Below are 14,900 nucleotides of genomic sequence, written 5' to 3'. Positions count from 1 at the left end.
TTTCCTCAAAAAGAAACACAATGGAACATAGCGTAAAACTGTGACTTTAAATTTCCCAGTTCCCTTGCATGCCACAGTGAGTGCACCTCTACACCATAAGTGCTCCCCACTGTGTGTGTCTGTGCTACGGCCTCCACCGAACTGTATATAAAAAATGCCTCCTCACCAGATAACTATGCTGTCCTGTTACAGATCAGCAAACATTCGTATGGATATCACTACTCCAGTCGTTCAAACGGCAGGATTCCACATTGGTAACAATTCGCCTTGAAGTATACCTCAGAGAGAAACAACAGTATACATAGCGCAACAATCCCTTCTTGTTCGGACTGGATACGAGCAGTAAACAAAGTATTACCTTATAGGAAAGCAATTTATCAAAATAAAGGGGCTTTGCCACGATATAATAAAATTTGGACGACATGGGTAGATTCCGTACATACTCAAGTAGGGTGATTTTAGTTGCCTTTGATAGGGAAAGAGTGAGGTGGGTGTGATCTGAACCTTCCTCCTGAATTGGAGGATAGACAATCCCCGTAACTTTGATATTGATACAAGCACGATTTAGTTTGCTCTCTTTAAAGAGCTGTAATTGGTTTTGCAAATCGAGTTCTGTGGACCGCAATCGTCCATTATTACTCAGTGCTCTAGTATATATTCTGTATGTGAGCCTATGGCTAGCATGTATGTCTATTCGATATGTTAAGGCGCTGAGCTGTAAACATGTATACAGTGTCAGGTAACCCAGCTAATAATCAAAGTTGCAACCTTGAAATTGCTCCTGTATATTTTATTCTGTAATGTATCGTAAAAAGTTGTAAACAAACGTTTTTCACCTGTATGTTGATGGTTCACAATAAACTTGATTTGTTATGAAAAAAAAACTGACGTAGAAAGGCTAGAGTCTCTAGAATTTTGTTCACACTGATCATTATAAATTCTCCATGCTTTAGAATACATCTGCCTGGTAACCTTCTTTCTGCACTGAATCAAGGTTTCTGAAAGTTTATTTGAAAACCCTTTACTTTTCAATAGTCCCCACTCAGATTCCATGCTGAAAGCTGAAGAAGTCCAGGATTGGCATGGAACACTGGGCCCTGTATCCACAGATCTGATCGCTGCAGAAGCCTGAGTGGTTCTGCTACAGCTAATTTCCGTAGAAGAGAAAACCAGGGTCTTTTTGGCCAAAATGGAGCTATCAGAATTCCCTGAGCTCTGTCCTGCTGGATTTTGTTGAATACGCAAGCCATCCGACTCAGTGGAGGAAACCGGTATATGCGAATCGCACTTCAGCTGATTGAGAATGCATCCAGTACCCAAGGGCTGTCCTGTGGGCAAAGAGAGTAGAACAGAGGACTCTTTTCATTGATCTTGTGGGCAAATAAGTCCACCTGCGGTGGTTCCCATAGGGATATTATCTCCTGGAAAACTTCTGTGTTGAGAGACCATTCGTCCTGCTGTATCTCTAATCTGCTTAAATAATCAGCCACATGATTCAGTGATCCCTTGAGGTGAATGGCATGTAGAGAAGTCCGATTCCGTTCTGACCAATTCAGAATTTTCTCTGTTTGTGACCACAACTGTCTGCTCCTTGTTCCTCCCTGGCAATTTATATATGTGACCACTGTACTGTTGTCTGATCTTATGAGAACGTTGTTCCGATGAGTCTGATCTGCAAAGAATTGGAGCGCCTCCAAAAGCGCTTGTAGTTCCCTGCTGTTTGATGATGCGGTCCTCATTCACTCTGACCAATGTCCTTGTGCAGCTAGCATATCCAGATGTGCTCCCCAACCCCAAGAGCTTGCATCGGTTGTGACTGTCTTTTGTGGGGGATACTCCCATAGGCGACCTGATGTAAGATGATCTGGTTCCAACCACCAATCTAGTGATTGTTTCACATTCAAAGGAATTAACATCCTTGAGTGGAATTGACCCCAGTGGACTGCTGGAAATGATGGCGTTAGTATTCCTAACAGAGCCATGGCATCCCTTAATGATATGCTTTTTGATTTCTGAAAAGAAAGAACAGATCTTGTTAATGCTGAGGACTTCCTGTCTGGCAGAAAGAGAACCCTATTTATAGTGCATAGACTAAATCCCAGAAACTCCATAGATTGATGAGGAGAGAGGGAGGATTTATCCCAGTTTATCAGCCACCCTAAGGCTTGAAGGAAGTCAGGAGAAACCTCCACCTGACCCTGAACAGATGTGAAAGAGGGACCCCAGATAAGGAGATCATCCAAATACGCCAGACTCTGGAGAGATTTAGGTCTGAGTGCAGCCAACACCTCTGCCATGACTTTAGTAAAAAGCCATGGAGCAGAAGACTAACCAAAGGGAAGAGCAACAAATTGGTAATGTCGCCTTGAAGATGAACTGCAACTCTCAGATATTGCTGGGAGTCGAGGTGAATTGACAGGTGTAGATATGCATCCTTGAGATCGAGTGATGCAAGAAAACAGTCTTTTTCCAGAAGTCCGATGACAGTTTTAAATGTTGACCATCCGGAACTTTCTGTACATTACTGACTTGTTTAATCTTTTTAGATTTAGAATGAACCTGTATTCGCCCTGAGGCTTCTTTACAAGAAACACTGGGGAGTAATGTCCCATGAACATTTGACACCTTGGAACCTGTCTGATGACTCTTTTTCTTAGGAGAGAAGCAACCTGCTGTTGAAATGCCGCTTCTTGCTGTGGCGCTCTTGGGGATTGAGTGACAAAGAACTGTCTTGAAAGCTCTTCCCTGAACTCGATTCTGTACCCCTCCAGAATAATCTTTTAGCCGATTGTTTTGAAATTCCCCCTGCCAAGTCTTGAAAAAGTGGGACAACCTGCCTTCCACTGGAATCCTGGCGTCATTGTTTAGATGATTGATTTTCAGGAGAAAACTGAAAATTCGATTTGGTTCTCTGCTGTCTATTTGGAACTCACCTTTTCTTTTGCGCACCCTTCTGCTCTGTATCGGGCTTTCTCGGACTTACCAAAGGGCCGTTTACATCTAAAGGTTCTTTTCTTTGTTGGAAAGTTATTATTATCAGAGGAACGCTCCAAAGTTCAGAAAGTTTAGAACCAAAAAGCAGCTCTCCTTCACAAGGAATGCCACAGAGCTTAGATTTGGAAGATGTGTCTCTCTGCCAAGTTTTTACCCAAATACCTCTCCCTAGCCGTATTAACCAGTGCCGTAGTTCTTGCTGTTAAATGTACTGAATCATCTGCAGCATCTGAAAGATAATTTGAAGCATGGAACAGCTTAGGAAAAGACTTTAATATTTCTTCCCTTGGTACACCTGAAGCAATCTGATTCTGAACCTCTGATTACCAGAGCTTCAGAGACCTTGCCACTGCCGTAGAAGCTACTGCCGGTTTGAAATTTAGAGAGGAGGATTCCCAGTCCCTTCTTAAGATATTGTCCATCTTTTTGTCTATTGGATCGTTAAGGTTTCCAAAGTCCTCGAAATGCAGATCAGACTTCCTGGAAACTTTGGAGATTGCAGGCTCCAGTTTAGGCGAGACTCCCCAAGTCTTTTGGTCTTCAGCCTTAAAAGGGTATCTCCTGGACAAGGACTTGGGCCAAAATGCTCTTTTCTCAGGGAAGTCCCATTCCTTTTTAATCATCCCTTCTAAGCTGCCGTGAACAGGAATAAATGCTGATTTGGTATCAGCCAGACTCTCATACATCTGGTCAAGAGGAGTTAAAGTCTTATGCTCTGTCTTAATTCCCATAGCTGAATGCATTGCCTGCAACAATTCCTTCATAAAATCAGTAGAAAAAGCTAATTTGTGTGATTTTTCTTCCTTAGTATCAGCCTCTGAAGGAGGAATTTCCTCCAATGATGAAATCTCCACTTCACCCTCAGACAAATCAGATTCATCAGAATCACCATCAGTCCTCTTACGTTTTGATACTATAGGCTGATCAGAAGGAACAACAGTCACTACATCAACAGTATTTAGACCCGAAGGTCCTGCCTCCCCTTCAGCTGAAGATAACACAGGAGTATTAGAAACAGCAGAATCTCGGATAGCTTTAATAGCAGAAGACATCTCAGATTGCATTTTATCTATAAGATCCTTAAATATAACCCGGAGATTCCTCTCTGACCACCTTCTCAGTACAAATGTTACATAATAGTTTTGTGGAGGATGAAGAAATCTGAGAAAGACAAATGGCACATCTTTTATGCTCAGACTTTTGAGTAGATTTAGTGCTAGACTGTCCAGAAGACTTGTCCAATTTCACAGATCTGTCCGTTTTATCAGGACTTTTAGCAGGCCTAGGCTGTAAAACAAAAAACAGCCATTAACCTCATCACTCCACAAAGCCAGATAAGCAATCATCATAAACAAGATGATAACATACCCCAGAAGGATTTGCACCGCATTGTCCTGGGAGGAAGGACCTGTAGCAGCCTCCATGGTCAGCGTTACAACTAGAACTGACCATGTGGGAGTCTTAAATGAACCAGGCAGTGTAACGCCCCTTTCCGACATCCCCTCTATCTCCTCTCTGGCCTCCTGCATACACATATGCAAAAACAACAAGTTAGCCGACACATACCTAAGAGGAGATCAGAAACGCCGGCCACCATGCTCTCTAGGAGGACGCCAACCATACTTCCTGTATGGTGACGTCATCTGCCTCAGTCACCTGATCGGGCGGAACCTTTGCTGGGTGCACAGCCTCACGCTGGTCCAGCCCAGCCATCGTGGGAACGAGGCTACACACACCGCTGCTCCTGCAATTTAGCATGGTTGGCTGGTCTCTCCCTTTTCATCCTAGCGTCCTGCTGGACAGGAAACAACTGAAGAAGTATGAATGTACTGAAGTTATATACCCTTCTTGCCTACTGATTATGTTCATCTTTTAACTAGCTTCCTGTCCAGTTAAATTTGGAGGGAGACACGTCTCAGGGTTGCTGTCCTAAAGACATCCTGGGAAAATATTATAATGCAGACTAACGCACAGCAATGCAAAGTCTGTGTGACATTCACAATGCACACATTGTGTTAGTGTGTAACGTGTAGCGTTATTAGAAAGTGCTGCATACTGTGCGTTATACACATTATCAGCTTCGTTAGACTGTTTGCACATGCTCAGTAATGACTTGGAGACATACTTTTTATTGCCTGTATTTTCTACAGGGCTGTGGTGTCGGAGTCGGAGTTGTGGAGTCGGGGCAATTTTGGGTGCCTGGAGTCGGAGTCGGAGTCGGGAAAAAATGCACCGACTCCGACTCCTAATGAATTTAAATTGTAATTAAAATAGAAAATATGATAAAATGTTCTATTTCTCAGATAATAGTCATCATAAATAATTTAAACATACAGTAATAGCTGTGCTTAGCCCACAAAAATGAAATAAACCAATCAAAATTAGTTACTTGTGCTGCTTCAATAAAGCAGTCCCCGTATTTTTAAAGTCAGATACACATATCTGATTGTGTACAGTATATATGATGTGTACACAGGAATCTCTTATATATACGAAACAACATCTATGCTGTAATTATAAAGCCTGATGTGTAGCCGTGTCACTAATAGAGATGGTCACTGAAATGGAAATAATTCTGCGTTGATTCTGATTTATGCAAATGTATGCACTCTCTTTGCTCATGAAATCAAATAATTTGATATGGTGTTAAAATTTGGTTTGGTGAATATGAATTAAAGGGTACCTGAGAAGGATGAAAAGAAAAGTTTTATACATACCTGGGGCTTCTTCCAGCCCCCATCAGGCTAATCAGTCCCTCGCTGTCCACCTCCACCTCCTGGATCTTCTGCTATGAGTCCTGGTAATTCAACCAGTCAGCGCAGTCCGGCCGCATGCCGCTTCCACAGCCAGGAGCGTTCTGCACCTGCGCAATAGTGGTGTAGTATGTTCCCAGCGGCGGAGTGTGTGCATGCGCACTACGCCAGACTGGCTCAAGTACCTGGACTCATAGCAGAAGATCCAGGTGGCGGAGGAGGACAGCGAGGGACTGATTAGCCTGAAGGGGGCTGGAGGAAGCTCCAGAGGTATGTATAGAACTTTAATTTCATTTGTCTCAGGTTTACTTTGTTACACAGTAGTACTATACTCTACATATGCACTCTCCACAGAGCTGCAGGGAATCCAGTGAGAATGTTGTGCACATTGAACACAGAGAAGTTGTCTATCACCCATAAACCTGGTTCAGCTTGTGCATGAAGAATGTGTAATAGAGGAAGAATCCCCTCATTCTCTTACAGAGTACCTGCACATCACTCTTACATGTAACACCAGTTACATTGCCCAGGGCCTGATAGATGTTCTTTGTTCCGGTCTGTACCTTTTACAAGTACTCTTACCAAGGACTAGTTTTAGTCTAAGACTAAAGGGAATAAATATGGCAGTCTCCATCTCCTTCTCACTTCAGTTGTCTTTAAAATTCCTAAGCGTTGGCAGCTAAGAGACAAATTTCATGTTACATACTTTCAATCAACAAGATTGTAATATGCAAATTAGAGAAGTGGAAGTCGAGGAGTCGGAGGAATCCTAAACTGAGGAGTCGGAGTCGGTGGATTTTTGCACCGACTCCACAGCCCTGATTTTCTACTGTATATGCTGTATGCATTGGTAACGCTGCGTTGCAACTTTTTGGGCGCGTAGCGTTGTTAATTTGCGGTGCGACTTTAACGTTGCATCAAACCGCAACGTCCCTCTGTGAAAGTAGCCTAAAAGAAACTTTGGAAAAGAACATTTATGGAGAAAACATTTCCTACACTCAACACACATGTCTCACAAGCAGTGGTTTACACTCAAAGCATTTCCCACACTCAGCACATGATTAGGGCTTCTCACCAGTGTGAGATTTCTCATGGCTGACAAGGCTTCTTTTCTGTCCAAAACATTTCCCACACTCAGCACATGAATATGGCTTCTCGCCAGTGTGAGATCTCTCATGTATGACAAGGTTTACTTTCTGCCCAAAACATTTCCCACATTCAGCACATGAATATGGCTTCTCGCCAGTATGAGATCTCTCATGTATGACAAGGTTTACTTTCTGCCCAAAACATTTCCCACACTCAGCACATAAATATGGCTTCTCACCAGTGTGAGATCTCTCATGTTTGATGAGGTTTCTTTTATCTCCAAAACATTTCCCACACTCAGCACACGAATAGGGCTTCACACCAGTGTGAGATCTCTCATGTATGACAAGGTGTCCTTTCCGCCCAAAACATTTCCCACACTCAGCACATGAATAGGGCTTCTCGCCAGTGTGAGACCTCTTATGTATGACAAGGCTTCTTTTGTCTCCAAAACATTTCCCACACTCATGCTTAAAAACAAGAAGAGAATCGAGAGCCCAATATGGTGCAGTATTGTCAGGTAAAATGAAGAGTTCAATACAATTTTATGTATATATATACTCACAAACACGGGTTACCAATAGGCAACCACTTTAAATGCAGGTGGGGAGCATTAGGACCTGACCCCACTCAGGTTAAGAAGTCGCTCTCTGTAGATAGTAGATGGGGATGCACCTCTCCACCCAGGGTGGACTAGAAGATCAGCAAAAACTCGGTATACAGAGGCGCCAGAGTAGAGTAAAACGTTTTAAAAACCGCTTAAAAGGAGAGGGGGATGTTAAGGTGGACTCACCTCCCTCTTACAAAAAAGGAAAACTCACTTGAGTCTCAATAAAATAGAATTGTCAAGTAATTTATTCAAGTTTGAGCGCCTCTGTCTCTGTCTTCACAGAGGCGCTCAAACTTATTGCTTGACCCACTGAGTTGTGCTCCCATTTTTGCCTGAGGAAGCGGGGTCACGCCCGCGAAACGCGTTGCATTTGTGGAGTTGAATAAATTACTTGACAATTCTATTTTATTGAGACTCAAGTGAGTTTTCCTTTTTTGTAAGAGGGAGGTGAGTCCACCTTAACATCCCCCTCTCCTTTTAAGCGGTTTTTAAAACGTTTTACTCTACTCTGGCGCCTCTGTATACCGAGTTTTTGCTGATTTCCCACACTCAGCACACGAATAGGGCTTCTCACCAGTGTGACATCTCTCATGTATGACAAGGTTTACTTTCTGCCCAAAACATTTCCCACACTCAGCACATGAATATGGCTTCTCACCAGTGTGAGATCTCTCATGTTTGATGAGGTTTCCTTTATCTCCAAAACATTTCCCACACTCAGCACATGAATATGGCTTCTCGCCAGTGTGAGATCTCTCATGTCTGACAAGGTTTTCTTTCTGGCTAAAACATTTCCCACACTCAGCACATGAATAGGGCCTCTCACCAGTGTGAGACCTCTCATGTATGACAAGGTTTTCTTTCCATCCAAAACATTTCCCACACTCAGCACATGCATATGCCTTCTCACTAGTGTGTGATCTCTTATGTCTTACAAGGTGTCCTTTCCACCCAAAACATTTCCCACACTCAGCACATGAATAGGGCTTCTTACCAGTGTGCAATCTCTTATGTTTGTCAAGGTCTGATTTCTGAACAAAACATTTCCCACACTCTGCACATAAATAGGGCTTCTCACCAGTGTGCAATCTCTTATGTTTGTCAAGGTCTGATTTCTGAACAAAACATTTCCCACACTCTGCACATAAATAAGGCTTCTCACCAGTGTGCAATCTCTCATGTACGACAAGGCTTCCTTTATGTCCAAAACATTTCCCACACTCAGCACATGAATAAGGCTTCTCACCAGTGTGAGATCTCTCATGTTTGAAAAGGTCTGATTTTTGAACAAAACATTTCCCACACTCTGCACATGAATAGGGCTTCTCACCAGTGTGAGATCTCTCATGCATTAAAAGGTTTCCTTTCCGCCCAAACCATTTCCCACACTCAACACATGAAAAGGGCTTCTCGCCAGTGTGACATCCCGCATGACTGATAAGGTTTGCTTTCCACCCAAAACATTTCCCACACTCAGCACATGAATAGGGCTTCTCACCAGTGTGAAATCTCTCATGTGTGACAAGGCTTTCCTTCTCTCCAAAACATTTCCCACACTCAGCACATGAATAGGGCTTCTCACCAGTGTGACATCTCTCATGACTGACAAGATGTGATTTCTGTACAAAACCTTTCCCACATGTGGAACACAAATAAAGACTTCCAGCAGGGGCAGGGCTGTGCTGGGTATGAGGCCCCTCAGGGTTAGACAGGTGAGGGGAGTCTGGGGGAATATTTGGGGTAACCAGGATATCTGCAGGAGACTCTTGTCTAGTGACATCATCCGTTGTACAGTCTGTGGATACAGAGAGACGGGTCTCTGAGAGGTTCCTGATGCCGGGACTCTGCGCTGCAAATAGAGAAACATCATCACTTCCTGTTAGAGAATTGTGAGGGGAGGAACAATTATCATTAGTGATGGTCAGTGAGCTGCTGATAACTCCAAAATGATGCAAAGATGATGCAGATTGGAAATGGCCAATTAAGAACAATAGGTGGCGCTGATGTATCATATAACGCAGCATGGTGAAAAAAGGTCTCCTTCCTACCCTGAAAACTTAAAGCGGAATGAAACCCAGCATTTCTTCTTTGCTCTAATAGATTATTTTCAGCATATTATATATACAACCAGCATTTTTTTTTTACTAGAACAGCATTCAGAGGGTTACACACAGGACTTAAGGTAGCCATACACTGGTCGATTTGCCATCAGATCGACCAACAGCTATATCCCTCTCTGATCGAATCTGATCAAGGAGGGATCGTATGGCTGCCTTGACTGTAAACAGATTGTGAATCGATTTCAGCATGAAATCGATTCACCATCTGTGAAGCTGCCACCGCCCCCCCCTTCCCCCTCATATATTACCTGATCTGCCTGGCGCGAGTCCCCCAGTCTCAGCTGTCTTCTTCTCCTCTCTGGGCTTCAGCTTCACTGTATTTCCTTTAGGGTATTTCCTCTAGAGGGCACTCCACTGTTTCAACTTCCTGCCGGGACAGGAAGAAGTGAAGCCTTCTGGAGCCCAGCGGAGAAAGAGCAGCGGTGACAGCGGGGATATGCACAGGCCGGATCAGGTAATGTATTGCCGCTAGCGTCGGTCGTCGGACATTAGAACGCCGCTATTGACGCACTCCCAACCCGCCGGCGATCGAGCGAAGTCTTCAACGCGGACGGATCGACGGGAACAATTGATTTTGGATGGAAATCGGTCGTTTGGTCAGCGTTTGCGCAATGATTTCACAGCAGATTCAATCACAGTGATCGAATCTGCTGTATATCGGCGGGAAAATCGTTAAGTGTATGGGCCCCTTTAGAAGCTTCCCTGCCAGCGAAGCTGGACGCCTCCAAACTAGCGATAATGTTATTTTGTGTTTAATTGTATCAAGTGAGGAATGTAAATAAACACTTCTCTGACACTGCAGGCTCTACTGAACAGTCAGACAATTAGAAAGCATTTCTTCTTACACTAGAGCATGAATAAAGTAGTTATAAATAAAATACAAAGTCAGCTTTCAAAGCAAAAAAAGTGTACTTTGGGAACATTTAATTTCTAAATGAATACTAATACTTATGCACAAAAGCAAATATGATAACCTTATGGCATATAAAAAGTAGGAAAACATGTTTTTATTGAATAGTATGTCAGGGATTCATACCGCTTCAATACAAATAATGTAAACAAATTCACAAAGCACTAAAAAGTAGTAAGTCAATGTTTTTATTCTGTTTTCAATAAAACATTCACCCTTCCTCACAACCACAGAAGGGCCCCTTCTGAATAATAACTACTTGCCGACCCGAGGCATACTATACGTACCCAGCCATGGGTGGGGGGCCGCCGAGCTAGAGGGGGTAGCGTGCAGGAAGGGGGTGTTGGGCAGAGCAGCGGGGAGGGGGGGGGGGTCGGACCCTGCAGTGCTGCCCACTGTATTGTAAGTGGAAGGCATTGCAGGAAGTGACGACAGTGAAACGCACGCTGTAACGCGGAAGAGGTGAGTCATCCCCGCCCACTGCCACTTAGTAATAGCGGCAGCTGTAGCTGAAGTTAAGCTATAGGGGGAGCGCAGATAGGGGACCCAGGTGAGGGAGGGGGGTCCGACCCCCCTCTCCGCCGCTCTGCCTAGCCGGCAAAAAGTCTAGGACAGGTCCTGGGGGCAGGGCACTACTTCTTCTTGCTTGAAGGTTGAGGCACTTAGCCTATTATATATATACTGTATATATAGATAGATAGATAGATAGATAGATAGATAGATAGATAGATAGATAGATGCACCTGCTCAAAGAAGTAATAATAGTAGTAAAACAAGGACTCAATGTCTATTTGAAAACTGCAATCTGCTATAACTGTTATTGAAAATGGAATAAAGAGTAGTGATCGGTTTATAGGAACATTGGATTACAGTTTCATTGAAAACAGAATAAAAAACATTGATTTATCTACTTTTTAAGAACTTGGTGAATTTGCTTACATTATTCATATTGGAAATGGGCCAGATGCAGCATCTGTGTAACTTTGCATATAATTAGAATATAATTTGCACCATCTCAGAGTTATTGGCATATCACTGACCATTGCTAGTTATCAGTATGACAGAAATGAAGAAGGGTGTGCTAATTACAGGCAGCCAATTACACGATAATAACTTTTCGTTGTGTGCAAATTTTATGTATTTTGGAATTCGGACAGTGAAATGAATTTCCTGAAAAAAAATGTGATTAACTGCATACAATTTGCATTACATTTGCATCTCAGAGTTATTTGCATCTCATTTACCTTCCTACACATAAAGCATTGGCCACACATTGACAAGCAGTAGATTGTACAGATTGATGAGACAATGGAAGCAATGTGTTACTCTTGTGACAACAGACCTATATGTACTTATAGCAAGAGATCTGTGTTATGTTTGTAGAGCAATGTGGCGTCACTTACACATTCTTATTACCATTGTATCCTCCTGTCACTCATATGCCCCTTGTAATGTACCTTTTTATCAGTCTTGTCCCCAATCGTACAAATGAATATATTGTGATATTACACAGCACTAAATTTTAGGAGCTGCGATGTAGAGAAATTATCCTTTTATGCCACTAATACTTCTGTAGCTGGATATAAACACATACATATATACTCCTATATATACACAGTATAATCATATCTCTCCTCCCAGCTTTCTGTCCAATGAGGAACCAAACTGCTTCACACTGCAGCTCCTATAGGACAGGAGATCAGTGGGGGCGGGGAAAGGGTGTGACTAGAAATCATTGGGCCCCTCTGCAAAACTTGGGAAACCTCCTCCGCCTTTTTAACAAACTGATATTACCCAATATTTATTTTATTAATTTATTATCAACGTCCATGTGCTTCCTCTTTCAGTGCCTCCTCTGACACACACACGCACGCACGCATGCACTTATTTCAGTGCGCATACATTCAAAAAAGTTGTGAGCTAATTTCGGTGCGATGTTAAATAATATCACTAACTATAACGGTATATAACAATTTAAGTGCAACATTAAATAATAATGATAACAAAAACTGTAAATAATTTAATTGTGGTATTAAATTATCGGTAAATTTAGCAATAATGTACAACCTAACTAACTATAACCTAATCTCGCCTACTCTCACACAATTCCCTCCACTGGTGGTACCTAACCTCAAGACCCCCCCCCCCCCCCCGGTGACATCTAAACATAAGACCCCCCGGTGGTACCTAAACCTAAGACCCCCTAGTGGTACCTAAACCTAAGACCCCCCTGGTGGTGCCTAACCCTAATACACCTCTAGTGTTGCCCAACCCTAAGACCAGCTAGTGGTGCCTAACCCCAAGAATCCCCTGGTGGTGCCTAACCCTAAGACTCCCCTGGTGGTGCCTAACCTTAACACCCACCCATCCCTGCTAACATTAATACAATAAATTTCAACTTAATCGGAGCCGCCTGCTAAGTAGTAGTGTAACGGCCAACATTAATACAATAGATTTCAATTTAATTGCAGCCGCCCACTAAATAGTGTAACAGCTGTCTATATTACGGCAAGTAACAATTGTGCCCATTTTTGACCGCAACTTTAACTGCTCCTTTCAGTGCCTTCTCTGTAACTGTGTGAAAGCCCCTTTAATGCTTCCTTTGAGAATGCCAGGCTTTCAAACCCCTTTAACCTCCCTGGTGTTCAATTTCCCAGAGATTTCTTTGCAAAAAGTGATTCAATTAATTTTAAAATAATTTTCCAGCATTTTTTGTACTTACCATATAAGACGCACTTAAGTTTAGAGGGGAAAAAATATATACTAAACCTAGGTGTGTCTATGGGTCAGGGGCGTCTTGTAGCCCTTTTTACACCAGGATGTCTCTAAGCTACTCTACCCACACTAACGTCTGCTGCTGCTCCTCACACCAACACTACACTACAGTACACTAACCTCAGCTTCTCCCCCCAGATACATTACACTTCACTACACTAAACTAAACCCCCCCCCCCCTGATACATTACACTTCACTGACCCTTGCTGCCACTCCAGCTACATTACACTTTTCTACACTAATCCATCTCCCTTCTGCAGCCGATCCTCTCTGGGGCTCCACTCACAAGCAGGAACATCTGATAGCCACTGCCAGATGCCGCCCTCTGCACTGCAGGTAGATCAGGAGAGCATGAGATTGTGCTGCCATACTTCCATGTAAGGGGGGGGGGGGTGGAGGGGGGCACAGAGCGAGAGAGACCCAGAGGGGACACAAAGAAAGAGGACACAGAGAGAGACATAGGGTGCACAAAGAGAAACAGGGGGACAGAGAGGCACAGAGGGGGAACAAAGCTTGATTTGAAGGGAATTGTGAATCAAATCAAAATATAATAGTTTAGCCAGGGACAGGTGCCCAGTATAGGTTAGCCAGCTATATGTGCCCCACAATAGGTTAGCCAGCTACAGACCTAGACAAAAGTTTTGAGACTGTCAAAAATATTGGAAATTAGAAAAGTTGGTGCTTAAGTTTTTATAATAGCAACTTGCATATAATCCAGAATGTTATGAATAGTGTTCAGTTGAATTGGATAGTCCTTTGCCATGAATATTAACTAAATCCCCCCAAAAACCCTTTCCACTGCATTTCATTGCTGTCATTTAAGAGAATCTGTAACGTCAAATCGTCCCCTGGGGGGTACTCACGTTGGGTGGGGGAAGCCTCAGGATCCTAATGAGGCTTCCCACGCCGTCCTCCGTCCCTCAGGGGTCTCACTGCAGCCCTCCGTACAAGATGACGTCAATATTTACCTTCCTGGCTCCTGCGCAGGCGCTCTGATGGATGTCGGCTCCAAAGTAGGTGGAAATACCCGATCGCCGTCGGGTCTGCTCTACTGTGCAGGCACAAGTCTCCAGCGCCTGCGCAGTAGAGCGGACCCGACGGAGATCGGGTATTTCCGTCTACTTCTGAGCCGAAAGCAGCCACAGCGCCCCCGCTGGAGCCAGCAAAGGTAAATATTGAATTGACAGTCGGGTCTGTCGCCGGCTGTTCGGAGGGCTGCAGCGAGACTACCGTGGGACGGAGGACGGCGTGGGAAGCCTCATTAGGATCCCGAGGCTTCCCCCACCCGAGGTGAGTACCCCCCAGGGGATGTTTTTGATGTTAAAGTGTCTCTTTAAAGGCCCTGCTGAGACCATTTCAGTAATCGTCTTGTTAACTCAGGTGAGAATGTTGATGAGCACAAGGCTGGAGATAATTATGTCAGGCTGATTGGGTTAAAAGGAGGGTGATGCTTGAAATCATTGATCTTCCATTGTTAACCATGGTGACCAGCAAAGAAACGCGTGCAGCCATCATTGCGTTGTATAAAATGCCTTCACAGGCTAAATCAACAATTTATAGGATCATCAAGAACTTCAAGGAAAGAGGTTCAATGCTTGTTAAAGGGACTCTGTAACAAAAATTTCAGCCTTATTTCTTCTATCCTATA

At 43.5% G+C, this 14,900-nt stretch overlaps 1 protein-coding gene and 1 pseudogene across 1 annotated transcript; both read right to left on the bottom strand.

The window, feature by feature from the left end:
- Positions 1–14,900, bottom strand: part of LOC137535283 (zinc finger protein 585A-like) — a 389,395-nt pseudogene that overhangs the window by 342,450 nt on the left and 32,045 nt on the right.
- LOC137535330 (zinc finger protein ZFP2-like) lies at positions 6,020–7,378 on the bottom strand (the record flags this gene model as incomplete). The annotated part of the gene is made up of 1 exon (XM_068257161.1): positions 6,020–7,378. A coding segment is annotated over one exon (570 nt), but the record flags the coding sequence as incomplete, so codon positions are not given.

This window comes from Hyperolius riggenbachi, chromosome 10 (genome assembly GCF_040937935.1).
Source record: "Hyperolius riggenbachi isolate aHypRig1 chromosome 10, aHypRig1.pri, whole genome shotgun sequence".
Lineage (NCBI taxonomy): Eukaryota > Metazoa > Chordata > Amphibia > Anura > Hyperoliidae > Hyperolius > Hyperolius riggenbachi.
Note: the sequence above shows the minus strand (reverse complement) of the source record. Positions and strands in the feature narration are given on the sequence as shown.